Source organism: Wyeomyia smithii, chromosome 2 (genome assembly GCF_029784165.1).
Source record: "Wyeomyia smithii strain HCP4-BCI-WySm-NY-G18 chromosome 2, ASM2978416v1, whole genome shotgun sequence".
In the NCBI taxonomy this organism is placed as follows: Eukaryota; Metazoa; Arthropoda; class Insecta; order Diptera; family Culicidae; genus Wyeomyia; species Wyeomyia smithii.
In genome coordinates this window covers 273,980,408-273,994,014 of record NC_073695.1, presented here as the reverse complement: position 1 = coordinate 273,994,014, position 13,607 = coordinate 273,980,408, and the positions used below count along the sequence as shown (strand labels likewise).

Genomic DNA, 13,607 nt, shown 5'->3' with positions numbered 1-13,607 from the left:
CTCTTCAAATTAGGTGTTTTATTTGTCCTCAAAAGAACAATTGTTCAATTCCATATCGGATATGATGCAATCGCATCTCTGTAATATTACCGACAGTAATATTCTTCTAAACAAAATGATTCTACTTTTCCATTAGAGGAAGTGCCGGCTGATGTACCGCAAAAATCTCGCCCGATCGCTGGCGTTGGCGTTCAGCCTGGCAGAGGCCTGAGACGTGGTGACCAACCACAGGGCAAGTGATTTGTTTAACCCTTAAATGCGCAGCGTTATTTCAGAAAATATTGGGAGTAATGTTTCAATAGATTGGAGCAGTTATCTAGGCTTTGGTTTCTTTATTAAAACCTTGATGGCTGTTTATACGAATTTTATTTCTTAAAAAAACTGATTTGAGACGTTATTCGCAATGTTGTTTTGAAACAACATTGCGCATTTAAGGGTTAATTTGAAGGCAGCCACAGGCGCAACCCGCTGATATATTCTGTTACCGCTGAGTGCTGATATCTGTTGCTGCTTCTGGCAACGTTGTTGACGGTCCATCCAGCTCACCTTCCGACTAATGAATGAAGCTAGTTTTTTTTTTTTTTTTTTTTGGATGAAATTTGTGTATATTTATTTAAATTTGGATTTATCAATAGTTTACATTATAAGTGATCAGCCTTTTGGCTATGCATCTTAGTTTTTAATAGGTTTTTTACAAGGAAAATTGTTTGAAATTTGATGCATTTCTGCTTACTTCTCAAACCTGTTCATGTTATACAAAACATTTGTTAATTTTGATTATTAAAATACCCTAGCTACTTAACCTTAATTCAAATCTTGAATTATTTCGTGCACAGAACTTGAGCACCTCACTCCAAATTTTTGACAGTACTTTTCGAACTTTTGCTCCAGAGGTTCGATACCGGCGTGATTATGTAGTTCACTCGTTCTTATCCATGGTGGAAAGTTTAAAGCCATTTTTAGTATTTTGTTTTGTACACAGGAATCGCGTGTTCTATTGCAGGATAAATAATTTGCTTGTACACAGCTAATCGATTTTTGATGCTTAACTTTGATTTCCTATTTATCAGGGGGTACATGAGTCTTATAAGTAGATTACATTTGGTGATCACTTTTTCGACATGGGCTCTGAAAATCAGTTTATTGTCGAATGTTAGACCTAAGTACACTACTTCATTCAGCCATTGGAGGAGATGTTCGCCAAATCGTATTCTACAGTCTTGTGGAGGAACAAGTTTTGGAGATTTTGAGTGAGGGAATAATATCACTTGAGTCTTGGCTGTATTTATAACGATTTTCCAGCTGGTTCAGTATTCGGATAAAGCATTTAGGCCAGTCTGTAATTTTCTTGTTAATGCACGAATAATTCGACTAGTGTACATTACTGCCGTATCGTCTGCAAATTGGGATAGGACACCTCCATCAGGCAGTGGAGGAATATCCGAGGTATATAAGGCATACAGTATGGGTCCCAATATGCTGCCTTGTGGTACACCAGCTGGGATGGTATGTTCTTGGGATAAGGTATGGTACAAAGAAACCCTAAATGCTCTGTCAGTCAAATAATCCTTGATAATTTTCGTTAAGTAAACTGGGAAATTAAACATATGCAGTTCATATACCAGCCCGTCATGCCAGACATTATCGAATGCTTTTTCGATGTCTAAGAGCGCCATCGCTGATGTAGCTAGTTTTCCCAGAAACACTCTTTTATAGCCGAAGGGTGCTACGAAATAGACCACGCCCTATCAGTTCAGTTGTTTTATTCCCTAATGTTCTTCAGACAAATTATTCCACAATTCACATTTGATTTTTGTATCCAGCGAATAAACACCGATGGTGCTCTCACACACGCAACGGTTTTAACCCGTATCTTATTGCGGTTTGTAACATCAAGCGATTTCGTTTGCTCGCTGTTGCGTGTTGCATCATGTTGTAACTTGGCAGCTGGGAGACGACGAAATTTTGTTTATGCTGATTGATTGAATCGACTTCATATTAGCTCTGCATAGTCGAACTAACTGCTTTTGTGAATGCGTTCTAACAGGGCAGTTTATTTTTCAATGTCGGTTATGCTGATCGCAGCCTTTGCGCTGCCCCTACAGTGGGGGTTTTACTAAATAAAGTGAAAACTAGACAACTACAACAGAACTTGATTGCATCCCGCACAGAATGACTGCTTGTGTTGATGCCAGAAAATTATTAACCTTCAATTATTTTTTTATTTGCCTTAAAAAAAAGCATTTTGCGGTTCAAAATCGGTTGCTATTTACAACCTTTGAGCTGCCCTAACATTGAGGGAATTAGGATACACGGACAACATGCACTGTGGAAGCTATTTCACATACAGTAAATTAGACGGGTGCGACAAATTTAAATTGCTAGGATGCAACACAGAATGCTTGTTTGCGTTGACAAAAATTATTAACTTTCAATGACTTGTTTATTTGCCTTGAAAAAAGCATTTTGATTTCCGAAATTGGATTTCCTGATGGCAATCTTCATGCTGCCTATTTTATTTTGGGAAGAATCTTAGAAGATTTTCCAATCTTTTGCTGCAAGAACGAAGGAAATCCATCGAATTCTAACCGATTTGTTAGCATTCGAAATTGGACATATTTTCCACTTATTTCGGTTTTAGATTTTCATTTCACATCCCTATGTAGCCGAACTTCCTGAGAGAGGTATTCTACTTCAAAAAAATAAGCACAACTGAATTTCCTATCAGCGCTGTGACTTTGAGGATTAATGAGCAGCACGACTGAACACTAATCGAAAAGCCAGGGTTCATTAATGCTCCTCTTTCATACTAGAGAAGTCATCCCAGATGGTCTCGAGGTATGATGCTGGCCTAACAAGCCAATCGTCGTAGGTTCGAGTCTCGACTCGGGAGAAACTGCTAGTGTCAGTAGGATCGTAGCGCTAGCCCCGCAATTGTTCTGTTGGCTGCGAAGTCTGTGTATAAATAAACAGAAAATGAAGTTCCGAACCTGAATGTAGCACCAAGGCTTTGCTTAGCTTTTCAAGTCATCCTATACTTCTGCTATATCAAAAACCGCTTGTTTTATGATGATTTTATTTGAATTTTCATGAGTTTTTTCTAGTTTCTTAAACATTGTAAACTTGACATTTTCGTATTTGAAAGGATCACATACTATATAATCTATCAAAAATATTCACGTTACTGAAATATGCATTTCTAAAATTGGTTTGGTGTACCTTTTTCGGAGAATGTGTGATATGAATGAATAGGCTACTAAAGGAAACTAATATTTCATGGCGAAATTTGATTGCCAAATTAAAGTGTTTTCAAAACTCACACACAAATATAAATACTGACAAACAAACAGAGTGGTCGTGCAGAGGTCGGAGAGGAGGGGAGGATTACGAATCGTGCTATGCTGCTGAACCGTAAACAGATGTAAGCCTTCATAGTAATTTTCGTTGGCTTTCATTTATAGTAAAGACCCAGATAACCAGAAATCGTATAAAAATGGCAATATAAAATCGTATAAAGATCCAGTTATAATTGAAATTGTGTAAAGTTCATGTTATAGCCAGTTTTAATTATTTTTTATCATATATTGTTCGTACAGTCTGTGATATATGACTGCATATTGTTACTCGTATAGATGCATAGATAAAATTAGGATTCGTCGCAGTAGAGTTGTCTATAGTGTTAAGCTTAATCGTAGTGCAAAATTGTAGGATTTCATATTTGTGTGATGACATTGACATTTCTTGAAAACTCTTATAACAGCTGTAAGAGGATTGTATAATGAAATTTGTATAATTTACTTTTTCATGACATTTAAAATCGCCTATCTTTCACGTTCAGCAACTGTCAACCAGTTTTAAAAATCTTGTTCCTTTAAGATTTGAAGCGTTTGGTGTTAAAAATGAACGCAGTTTTGAGTAGAAGGAAAATTATCAAATTAAAAAAAAGTGGCACATACAGTCGACTTTTACAAAAACACAGGCAGCGATTCAAAAGATCTTCTAAAGTAACAAAAGTTAATTCCCAAATTACGAATTCTGCGTCCAACGAGATATCTTAAGGAAGTGAAGAGCATTTAAATTCTGCTGAATTTATCCAATTGGATCCTAGTCCTGGTAATCATTATCAAAGCTGCAAATAAATGTTTACATATGAATTTTACTTATTACCTTTCAGCCACAACATCATCTATTGACACTGAAGAACCCAAGATATCTGAATATTTTGGTAAACTAAAAGAAATTTTGTGTATGATTCATAATCACTTATCATACTCATTCATTTCTAGGTGCAAATTCTTGTCTTGAAACTGAACTTCAGCAATGGGCTACAGATTTTAATGTTTCCCATTCAGCATTGAAATCATTGCACGCAGTTTTAAACCAAAACCTAGCTGTGAATCTTCCTTTGGATCCTAGAACACTGATGAAGACTCCCAGAAACATAACGTTCACCAGTATGAGCGAACACGGACAGTATTGGCATAATGGATTTGAATATTGCCTTCGATTTTTTTTTCGCTAAGATTGAAAGATCCATTTCTATTTCCAGTAACATCAACGTAGATGGTTTACCGATTTTCAAAAGTTCACTTAAGAATTTTTGGCCGATTCTTTGTTCCATTCAGGAATTTCCGAAAATACAACCTTTTGTTGTTGGCATTTATTACGGAACCAGCAAGCCCAAGGAAGCTTCTGAATTTTTTTCGCCCTTTATTGAAGAGCTGCTGCCTATATTAGAAGCAGGAGTGAACGTAAACGGCCATTTGATCACCGTCAAAATACGTTGCTACATATGTGATACTCCAGCGAGAGCTTTGTAAATTTTAACGGAAAATTCAGCTGCATTAAAGGCCCAACTAAAGGGCAGTACTCACATGTTTCAAATACAATGGCTTACCCCGATATAAATGCCCCGAAAAGAACTAACAAAGAGTTTCGCGAGAAGAAATATCTGGACCATCAACGACAGGACACGCCACTAATAAAGCTTCCAATCGATTTGGTTGAGGATGTCATAGTAAGCGATTCACTACACTTACTGGATGAAAAAGCTACTGACCAGCTGGCGAACCGGAAAAATGAGCAATAGGGCCAAATGGAGTACTTCTGAGAAAGCGGAAATTTCCGATATTCTGATGAATATCAGGTTCCCTTCAGAAATCCATCGTCGCATGCGATCTTTGGAATTCGTTACCTTATGGAAAGGGTTAGAGTATCGCAATTTTCTAAACTACGTTGGAATAGTTGTTTTGAAAACGTATTTACCAGAGAAATTTTATGAGCATTTTCTTTTTTTGTTCTGCGCTACAAGAATTTGCTCGGCTTATAAGTATAAATATCTACTACCAGTAGCTAGATGTTTGTTTAATGATTTTATAAACGATTTTTAGTCTTTGTATGGAGTGGAATTCATCACCAGTAATATACATAATTTGTGCCACGTAACTGACGAAGTTGAGAGGTTTGGAATATTATCAACACTTACCGCATATCCGTTCGAGAATTTCTTGTATACTTTGAAAAATATGCTCAAAGTGGGGCACACCCTCTCGCGCAAGTGGCGAATCGAATTACAGAGAACATGAGAGCAAACAAATTTTTTCCCTTTGAACAAAATCATAATGTAAGTAAGCCAACAATAACTGTAGTAAGAAACGAAAAGATTTGCAAAATTATTTTCCCGAAGTTCATACTAACCACTGCTTGCAAAGATTAATGGTTTTTGTCGAATTCATTAAACATAGTTTGTGTTGTGAGCATCATTGAAAGCAAAAATCAATGGAGTATTGAAGGGCAGCATCTACTGAGGCAGAAAGATTTTTTCTTAAAGCCATTCAAATCTTCTGTTCTACATATATACAGTGTCGGGCAAAACGTTAAGACCACTCCAATGCGAAAAATTCAAATAAGCTTTCAACTGCCAATTCATATATGGTATATGCGAAACTTAGCGGCGAGCACTTATACTAGAATGACAATTTTGAAAACCGCAAGTTTAACGCAATCAAAGCAACCCGTTTTAGCAAGACGCACTAAGGGCTGTCAAAGGTTGAAAACCGGTGCGACAGAATTTAGGACCAGTTCCTCGTTTCGGCTGTTTCGCGTGTTATTTCGATTGATTTTTGAAGAAAACTTAATATTTCTCAGTGATATTTTATGTTTTTCGGATCCTGGTAAGTGTTTATCATATAAACAAGAAGTGTGTGAGGTTTAAATTCTCAAATTTCTGTTGCAGTCAGCGAAAAATGGGTCGCGCTTAGAATTGCACAGAAACACAACGGATGGTCATTCGCAAAATGTCCAAGGCAGGCAGCAGCCAACGCGAAATCGCTAAGTACTTGGGACGATCCAAAACTTTCGTGTTAAATGCCCTCCACGACCGCAAAAAATCCGAAACAAGTGGACGCCCAAGGAAAACGACCGCGAAGGATGATTCTGCCATTAAAGGAGCCTCCCAGAAAGATCCCTTCAAGGCCTCAAAAAAGATCCGGGACGAACTGAAGTTGCCGTGAGTTCCCGGACAGTTCAGCGCTGGCTGGCGGAGCAGGGGCTAGGCGGTAGAAGCCCCCGGAACGTCCCGATGCTGACGCCGAACCATCTGAAGGCGCGGTTGAAGTTTGCGAAAGATCACTTTGATTGGATTGGTCCGGAGAAGGAAAAGAAGTGGCGAAATATTCTGTGGTCGGATGAGACGAAGGTAAACCTCATTGGCTCAGATGGAAAACTTGGGTCCATCGCCCAATATGCTGCGCTTACATGCCCCAGTATACAACGAAGACATTTAAGCATAGAGGAGGGAACATTATGGTGTGGGGGTGCTTCTCCTGGTACGGGGTTGACCCCCTGTACTGGGTGGATAAGATCATGGATCAGTACCTCTACGCCCAAATTCTAAGGGATGTTATGCTGTCACATGCCGAATGGGAGATACCCCTGAAATGACAGTTCATGTAGAATAACGATCCGAAGCACACCGCCAAGACCATCAAAAACTGGCTCCAGGAGAACAAAATCGACGTCATGGAGTGGCCAGCGCAGTCACCCGATCTGAACCCTATAGAGAATCTATAGGAGATCGTGAAAAGGTCGGTGTAAATGGAAAAGTCGAAAAATAAGCAGCAACTGTGGGATAGGATCCAAGCCTGTTGGTACGCCATCCCGGTCACCACGTGCCTGAAGCTGGTGGAATCCATGCCGAACCGGGTGCGTCAAGTGATGCGTAACAAAGGTTACACGACCAAATACTAACCCTAGAAGCTTTTCACGGTATTAATTTCCTTGTTTCATTTTTTTTACCATAAATTTCAAAACTGGTCTTAATTTTTGTCGCGTCTTTTTAGTTATTAAGTATGCTTGAAACGCATTTTTCAATGAACTACTATTGTTTCAACTACATATGTTATAAATTTCTTCGAACAATGCAAGTAAATTATTAAAAATTGATTGAAGTACTGGATTGGATTTTTTTTCTCAAAGTTTTGTCACGTTCTTTTTTTGTTTGAGCACTGGTCTTAATGTTTTGTCCGACAATGTATGTATGTTGCCAGAGAAAACCTTACTAAACTTGCCCTCTATAAAACACTGATTCTTCCGGTGGCCCTCTACGGCCATGAATCATGGACGCTGAAAGAGGCTGATCGGCGAGCTCTTGGTGTTTTTGAGCGTAGGATTTTGCGTTCAATCCTTGGCGGCAAACTAGAAAATGGTGTTTGGCGCAGACGCATGAACCATGAAGTGTACCAGGCATACAAATCGGCGGATATAGTCAAGCGGATAAAACACGGCAGGCTTCAGTGGGCTGGGCATGTAGCGAGAATGCCGGATGAGCGTCAAGCGAAGGCTATATTTAGCAGGAATCCCGATAGAGGTCGACGACTTCGTGGTAGACCCCGCACTCGTTGGATGTGTGCTGTCGACGAGGATGCACGCGAAATAGGTGTTAGGGGCGATTGGAGGATAGCAGCCCAAGACCGAGGGACATGGCGACGTATTCTGGATTCGGCATTGGATCGATATTCGGTCTGTCGCCTTTAAAGTAAAGTAAGTAAAGTAAGAGAAAACCTTAATAATCGATCGAAAGTTCTTGTGTACGAATGCTGTGCAATAATGTGCAAGCTTGTAGCTATTTCATGTTCAGAAGGCATTGTATTCATACCACTAATACATACGTTGGATTGAAATCTGTGAGGTTTTGTGATCTATGTAAATAAAACACTGAATCTATAATTTTTATTACTATAATTTATTTTTCTTTGTGTTGTCCATTTCGATCACATTTCAAGTTCTTCAGCTGAGTCAAAATCAGAATATCCAAGAGAAAATACAATAAGGAGAGAAAGTTCAGGAGTCTTTGCCAGTATTTTCTTCGCAAACGCTTTCCTCATAGCTAGCATCCCGATCAGTATCTTCTTCTTCTTCTTCATCATATCCGTTAGCATCTTTGACCTCTTCTTCGTTGGCTCTTACTTCAACACTTTTATCTCTTTCCTTTTCTCGTTCTCCTCTGTCGCTTTATTTCGCTTTGTCGTTTCCTTTCTCGCCTTTGAAACCACGTCCCGGGCGGACAGTTGATTTTCGGAGCAATCGACTATCAGATCGTTGCTTGCAATGACGGAAAAGTTTGGTTTTGCAGAACGCTTCAATCATCTGAGCATTAAAAGTGGGATCGCCAACTTGTATGATGCATAACAACAACTGAGTAACGTTGCCGTACTCGCGAAATCCACGTTTGCACTTTTCACCGCGGCTTATCCCCGTCCATGTGAATTGTTTCCAAAAATCACGTGTGAAAAGACAATCTACGAGAGTGTAAAATGCATTGTCTCCACGGCCGTAATGTGCATTGGGAATGATTATTCTTCCGAAGAAGTCGGCCTGCAAATGAGAAATTTTATCAAACGGCCCGCTTAAGAAGTTACAAAGCACTCGCAAAATCATAAAGAGTTATAAACTATGAATAAAGGTATATTCAAGCTGTGTCTGTTAGTCTGTGGAATGATTTTTGTTAAAAATAAATGGAACTTACGTAGCATTCGAAAATCTCTCTGTTCGCAAGTCTGATGTTCCACTCGTTGAGATTCCTTTCGTCACGAATTAGTACATGCTTTTCAGCATAGGCAAGCACGCTACTCTGGACAGCACTGCCCGTTGGTTTTTGCATTTCCATTAGAGCTGCCAATTGTGCAAATCCTTCCTGAAAGCCTTGCTTCATAGAACGCTCCACGGCAGACTGAATTATTGTCGGAATAGAAGTGTGCACGGCTTTTTTAATAGCTTCATCAACCGTTGTCTTTACAGTTGCTCCAATAACATGCTCTAACTCCTCTGTCAATGATATATATGTGAGCGTATTTGAAGCATCTGAAAATAAACCGAGAAGATATAAAAACGTATTCATACGCGTGCTTTGGAGCGTACCTGTTGCTTCGATTTTGTTTATGTTTTCTTCAGGCCCTACAGTAGGATTTTCATCGTAGTAAATGTTGTCGAAAACTAGCGAAGTCGGAACTAAAAGATTTTTTCTAATCCGAAGCATAGGCTACTTAATATATCAATTACCTGCTGAATCAGGATTCTGCATCAACTCAGTAGAATAAACAATGTTATCAGTAAAAGCAGGAGAAGCATTCGAAGGATATGCTGGTGACAAACGTGGTGGAGAACCTGCTGTTACTTGTTGCGAACTTAGTAACTTTGGAGGAACCGAGTGAGACGGTGATGACGGAGATGACTGAGCAAGAGCTAAAAATCATGAATATTTTATTACTTCCAGTGACTGCATGTGAAAGCATATGACTTACCTTGACACAAAGAATCATAATTGACCTGTGGTTGTAATTTCGGTCGCTTAGCAGCAATTTTGAGAAGCTTTTTTCCCCTCTATATCCGACACATCTTTGCTGTCCATGACTGCTACTGCAGCTTCTGCTGATGTAAAACTCCGGAATTTTTCAGTCACAATTGATGGGATGTTTTTCGTCGAACCATGGAACTCAGCACCCTTAGTTCGCAAAAGCTCTATTTCGTCACTGGCCAAATTCTTCGGCCAAAGCAGTTTGCCTTGTTTCACCCATGAAGACGGAACCGCCAGCACGTTGAATTTATTGTTTTCTATAAATTGTATGACACTAAACATCTGAAATGCAAGAGTTTTATGTTTATTGAGCCCTAATATTAGAAATTCACAGAAAAATACGTTAAAACGAAACGACACAGGATTACTTTGACTTGATTTGCACTTGGTTGTTTACATCTGTACAGAGTTGCCAATTTTTTTTAAGTCATTCTCAAACTGTGTTGAAGTTTACTTAATACATATCAAAGATATTATTCTGGGATGCAAATTCGAATCATAAATCGTAATGAAAGATTATTCACAAAAAAAAAAACTATTTGATTATTCACAGATTGTGTTGTAAAATACGTTTTATCATGCTGGAAGTAATAAGTAGAACAACAAAGAAACACTCAAAGAGTGTTTTCTTTGTTGTTCTTCTTATGATATTTTCGTAAATTATTAACAATTGCGCGAATTTGAGTTCTTCTGCTGTTCACCGGTAACTTCTCGAAACTAATAATTTTACCTTTTAAAATCAGCTACAAAATACTTTGCTTAAAAGTGGCCACACTTGTTTAAAGGTTGCTGATTGCAGTTGATTGAATCGTTTAACAGTTGAACAGAAGGTCAATGTAGATCGCATGATATTATTCCTTCGTATATGACGTAATATTGAGTTATATATCGACATCAATATCTATAAATAGATTTTGGTCAACATTGAAGACAATAAGTGACATTATATGCGATTTATAAGTGCATACAATTTTAAGCTTTCAACAGTACTAGATTAAATTTGTTGATACGCATCATCGTAAAATAACGTTGTGGATAGAGGATAGGAGCAGTGATCGGAACGTCGGGGGATCGAGACTGATGAAAGGTTTGTAAAATATATTAAAAGCAAGTGTCGTGTCTAACCAATAATTAATACATACTAAGTACTGCACTAATTTAAGTAAAGCGCGTACTTCTCATTAAAAAAAATATATATATACTCTCGCTACTCAGTTTTATAATTTTTATATTTTAGTAACTTTAAGTTGTATATAATCCAAAATTTGTTCGCAGTACATGTTACACACCACTGCGTATTAGTTCATGAAGCATCGTACTAGAATCATAATACGGGTGAAACGAAATTGAATTTATGCTTGAACTATGACAAAAGGAAATTGTACTAAGTAGCGTACAGAGTTGTTCATACCTCAGAATTTATGTAAAAGGAAATCGTTGTAGAATTGTAAAAAATTAAAGGAAAAGTTATATATCTTTAACTGAGCGAACTGTTTTGGTACGTATATTGCCTCCACTTTGGTACTTATAAGCTCTTATAGAAACTCATATACAACTTTATCAGATTGTACAAAGGTACTTATATCTTAACATCAGTTAAAATATACGGACCAAATTGCTGGCTGGGGAGTTAGTTTGCGACACATTTACGGCATGTGTTTGGTTCATTTTTCTAACACAGACTTCATAATGGTATACTAGATGGTTACAAGTATACTGTTATTGGTTATCGCAGTGAACAACAGTAACCGTATTCGCTTGTGCTGGAACACTCATACAGTCTGCTTTTTCATTTGCGCATTGAGTACTGAGCAAAATTATGTTTTGCCCCTCTCTGCGGAGATAAATTAGTTTTTAACTCTAGAGTTAACCAACTAAGTTTTTTCGACAACAGTTTATCTCTGTTTATATCTAAAAATAATACCAAACATTGGTTTATGCTCGATAATTGAAAAAATCCCGTCAAATGAAAACCAATTCCCAACCTCACGTTGGAATATTGGATGTTTTATGAGCTATGAAACTTTCTAAAAGGAACCACAGTTTTCGATGAACGAATTTGTCCAAAAACACCAAAATGGAAAAAGGAAAAAAAAACATTACAGGCTCGAGACTCATCTCTCTTGTTGCCTTTTGTGAATAATATTAGGCATTAATACTCACCTAACGCCTATCTTAATGTTTGATGAAAAATAAATATTTGTTGATAAATCTTAAAAAAAAATGCTCTCGATTTTCCTTCGCGAATTTCCTCCCATCATTTTTTTTTATTTCCACGTTGTTCGTAACTTTTTTTTTTCCTAATTATTTCTTCTAAATTTTCCCGTGGTTTTTGGTAACTTATATAACTTATATATGTGTTGATCTTCCCTACGTCTCCGTTTTTTGATCTGCTTCCTAAAAATAGAAAACAGAGAAGCAATTAGTAATTAGCTTATCTTGCGGGATGTCGGATTTTTCATCCGTGTCGTCTGCGAAGAAATTAGTTCCATCAGCAAAACAAGATAAGATACATAAAAAATAAATACTCCCTTTCGAATTCTTGATAAATCTCCGAGTTTAGAAGCAGCAAAGTTACTTGTTTTCTTCAGGGCAGATTGAGCAAGACATCATCCGTATATTACCAGTAAATTTTTAATTAACGTTTCGTTGTTATGATTTGTGTAGACTGTAGTTGAAAGAGCTTTTAGAGTGAATTACAGTAAAACGATATCGATTTCATCGACGATCGTTGTATGTGAAATATTTCAAGGGAAACTTTGCCGTCACGTTTTTCAAATTTAATTATTTTCGTGTGAAATAAATATTTCGGTTCATGTTCATGGAGAGTTTACACTAAACAAGATTTTTTTCACGTTATAAGTGAGTACGATCGGAATCTCGGGATTTATTCTGAGGAGATCGTTATTCGGACTCAAGGAAATTAAATGAGGAGGAAAATTTCAATTTGGCTTTTGTTATTGCAGCACGCAGATCAAATGATGGAAAATTTTCATGAAACTACGCAATACGTGCCAGTTGATTCAATTTGAAAACGACTTTGTTCTTAAAACATACATGGAAGCCAAAAAGGGAGGAAAGTTGAATTTATCGTCAATTGAACAATTGAAAAAAGAAAATGATAAGTTTAAGCTTTGAATTTAAAAATTTAAAATTGAAATACAAAGAAATTTTCAAAAGAATGAAAATATCTTCTCAAGTAAACAAATTAATTCGAAACAATCCAGAATTAAACGTCTGTTAATTCAGATTAAAATTATTAATCACACCTCAGTAGAGGAACGCCATCGATAATTGACGAACCGATTTCTTTAATCATTTTCAAGCTTTATCTAGCCTGTCTGCAGCGGATTTGAATATTTTGTTCGAATATTTCCATACGACTCGCCCGGATAAGCCTAGATTATCGGGGATAATCTTCTAGTGGGCAGCCTCAGAGCTGGTTAAAGCCGTGCCATACGAGACTGGCTGTTTGAATCACTTCTTGACCTACTGCAACCATTCAAGACAGTCAGGTTTTGTTAACCGGGTGAAGGAAAATGACACACATTTTATGATAAATCTAGGTTAAGCTGATGTTTTCGGGATTGGTTTGAACAACAATGGTTAGCATTTTTAGAAGCAGGATGCGTAACAGCTTCTGACACAGTGGTTACATTTTAATCAATTATATTTCACTTGTATGTAAACGATACATGAGTGACACCACAATCGATCTAAACAAAAAGTTTACAAGTTCTCTTTTTCATTTCTA

The 13,607-nt window shown here is 37.5% G+C and overlaps 1 protein-coding gene across 7 annotated transcripts in view; it reads right to left on the bottom strand.

Annotated features, from left to right (window-relative positions):
* Positions 1-8,264: 8,264 nt before the first annotated feature.
* Positions 8,265-13,607, bottom strand: part of LOC129720116 (uncharacterized) — a 50,877-nt gene continuing 45,534 nt past the window's right edge. Inside the window, exons 1-7 of one of the 7 annotated variants that reach the window (XM_055671547.1) lie at positions 10,584-11,431; positions 10,196-10,331; positions 9,801-10,135; positions 9,559-9,741; positions 9,418-9,507; positions 9,026-9,360; positions 8,265-8,874 (exon numbers count right to left, since the gene is read on the bottom strand). In XM_055671547.1, coding sequence (XP_055527522.1) covers positions 8,512-8,874; positions 9,026-9,360; positions 9,418-9,507; positions 9,559-9,580 — 810 coding nt within the window. In that variant the 5' untranslated portion in view covers positions 9,581-9,741; positions 9,801-10,135; positions 10,196-10,331; positions 10,584-11,431 and the 3' untranslated portion in view covers positions 8,265-8,511. Of the gene's footprint in view, positions 8,875-9,025; positions 9,361-9,417; positions 9,508-9,558; positions 9,742-9,800; positions 11,432-12,016; positions 12,251-13,607 lie in introns of those variants that run through there. The other 6 variants (XM_055671546.1, XM_055671544.1, XM_055671548.1 and 3 more) reach the window with 6 other exon arrangements.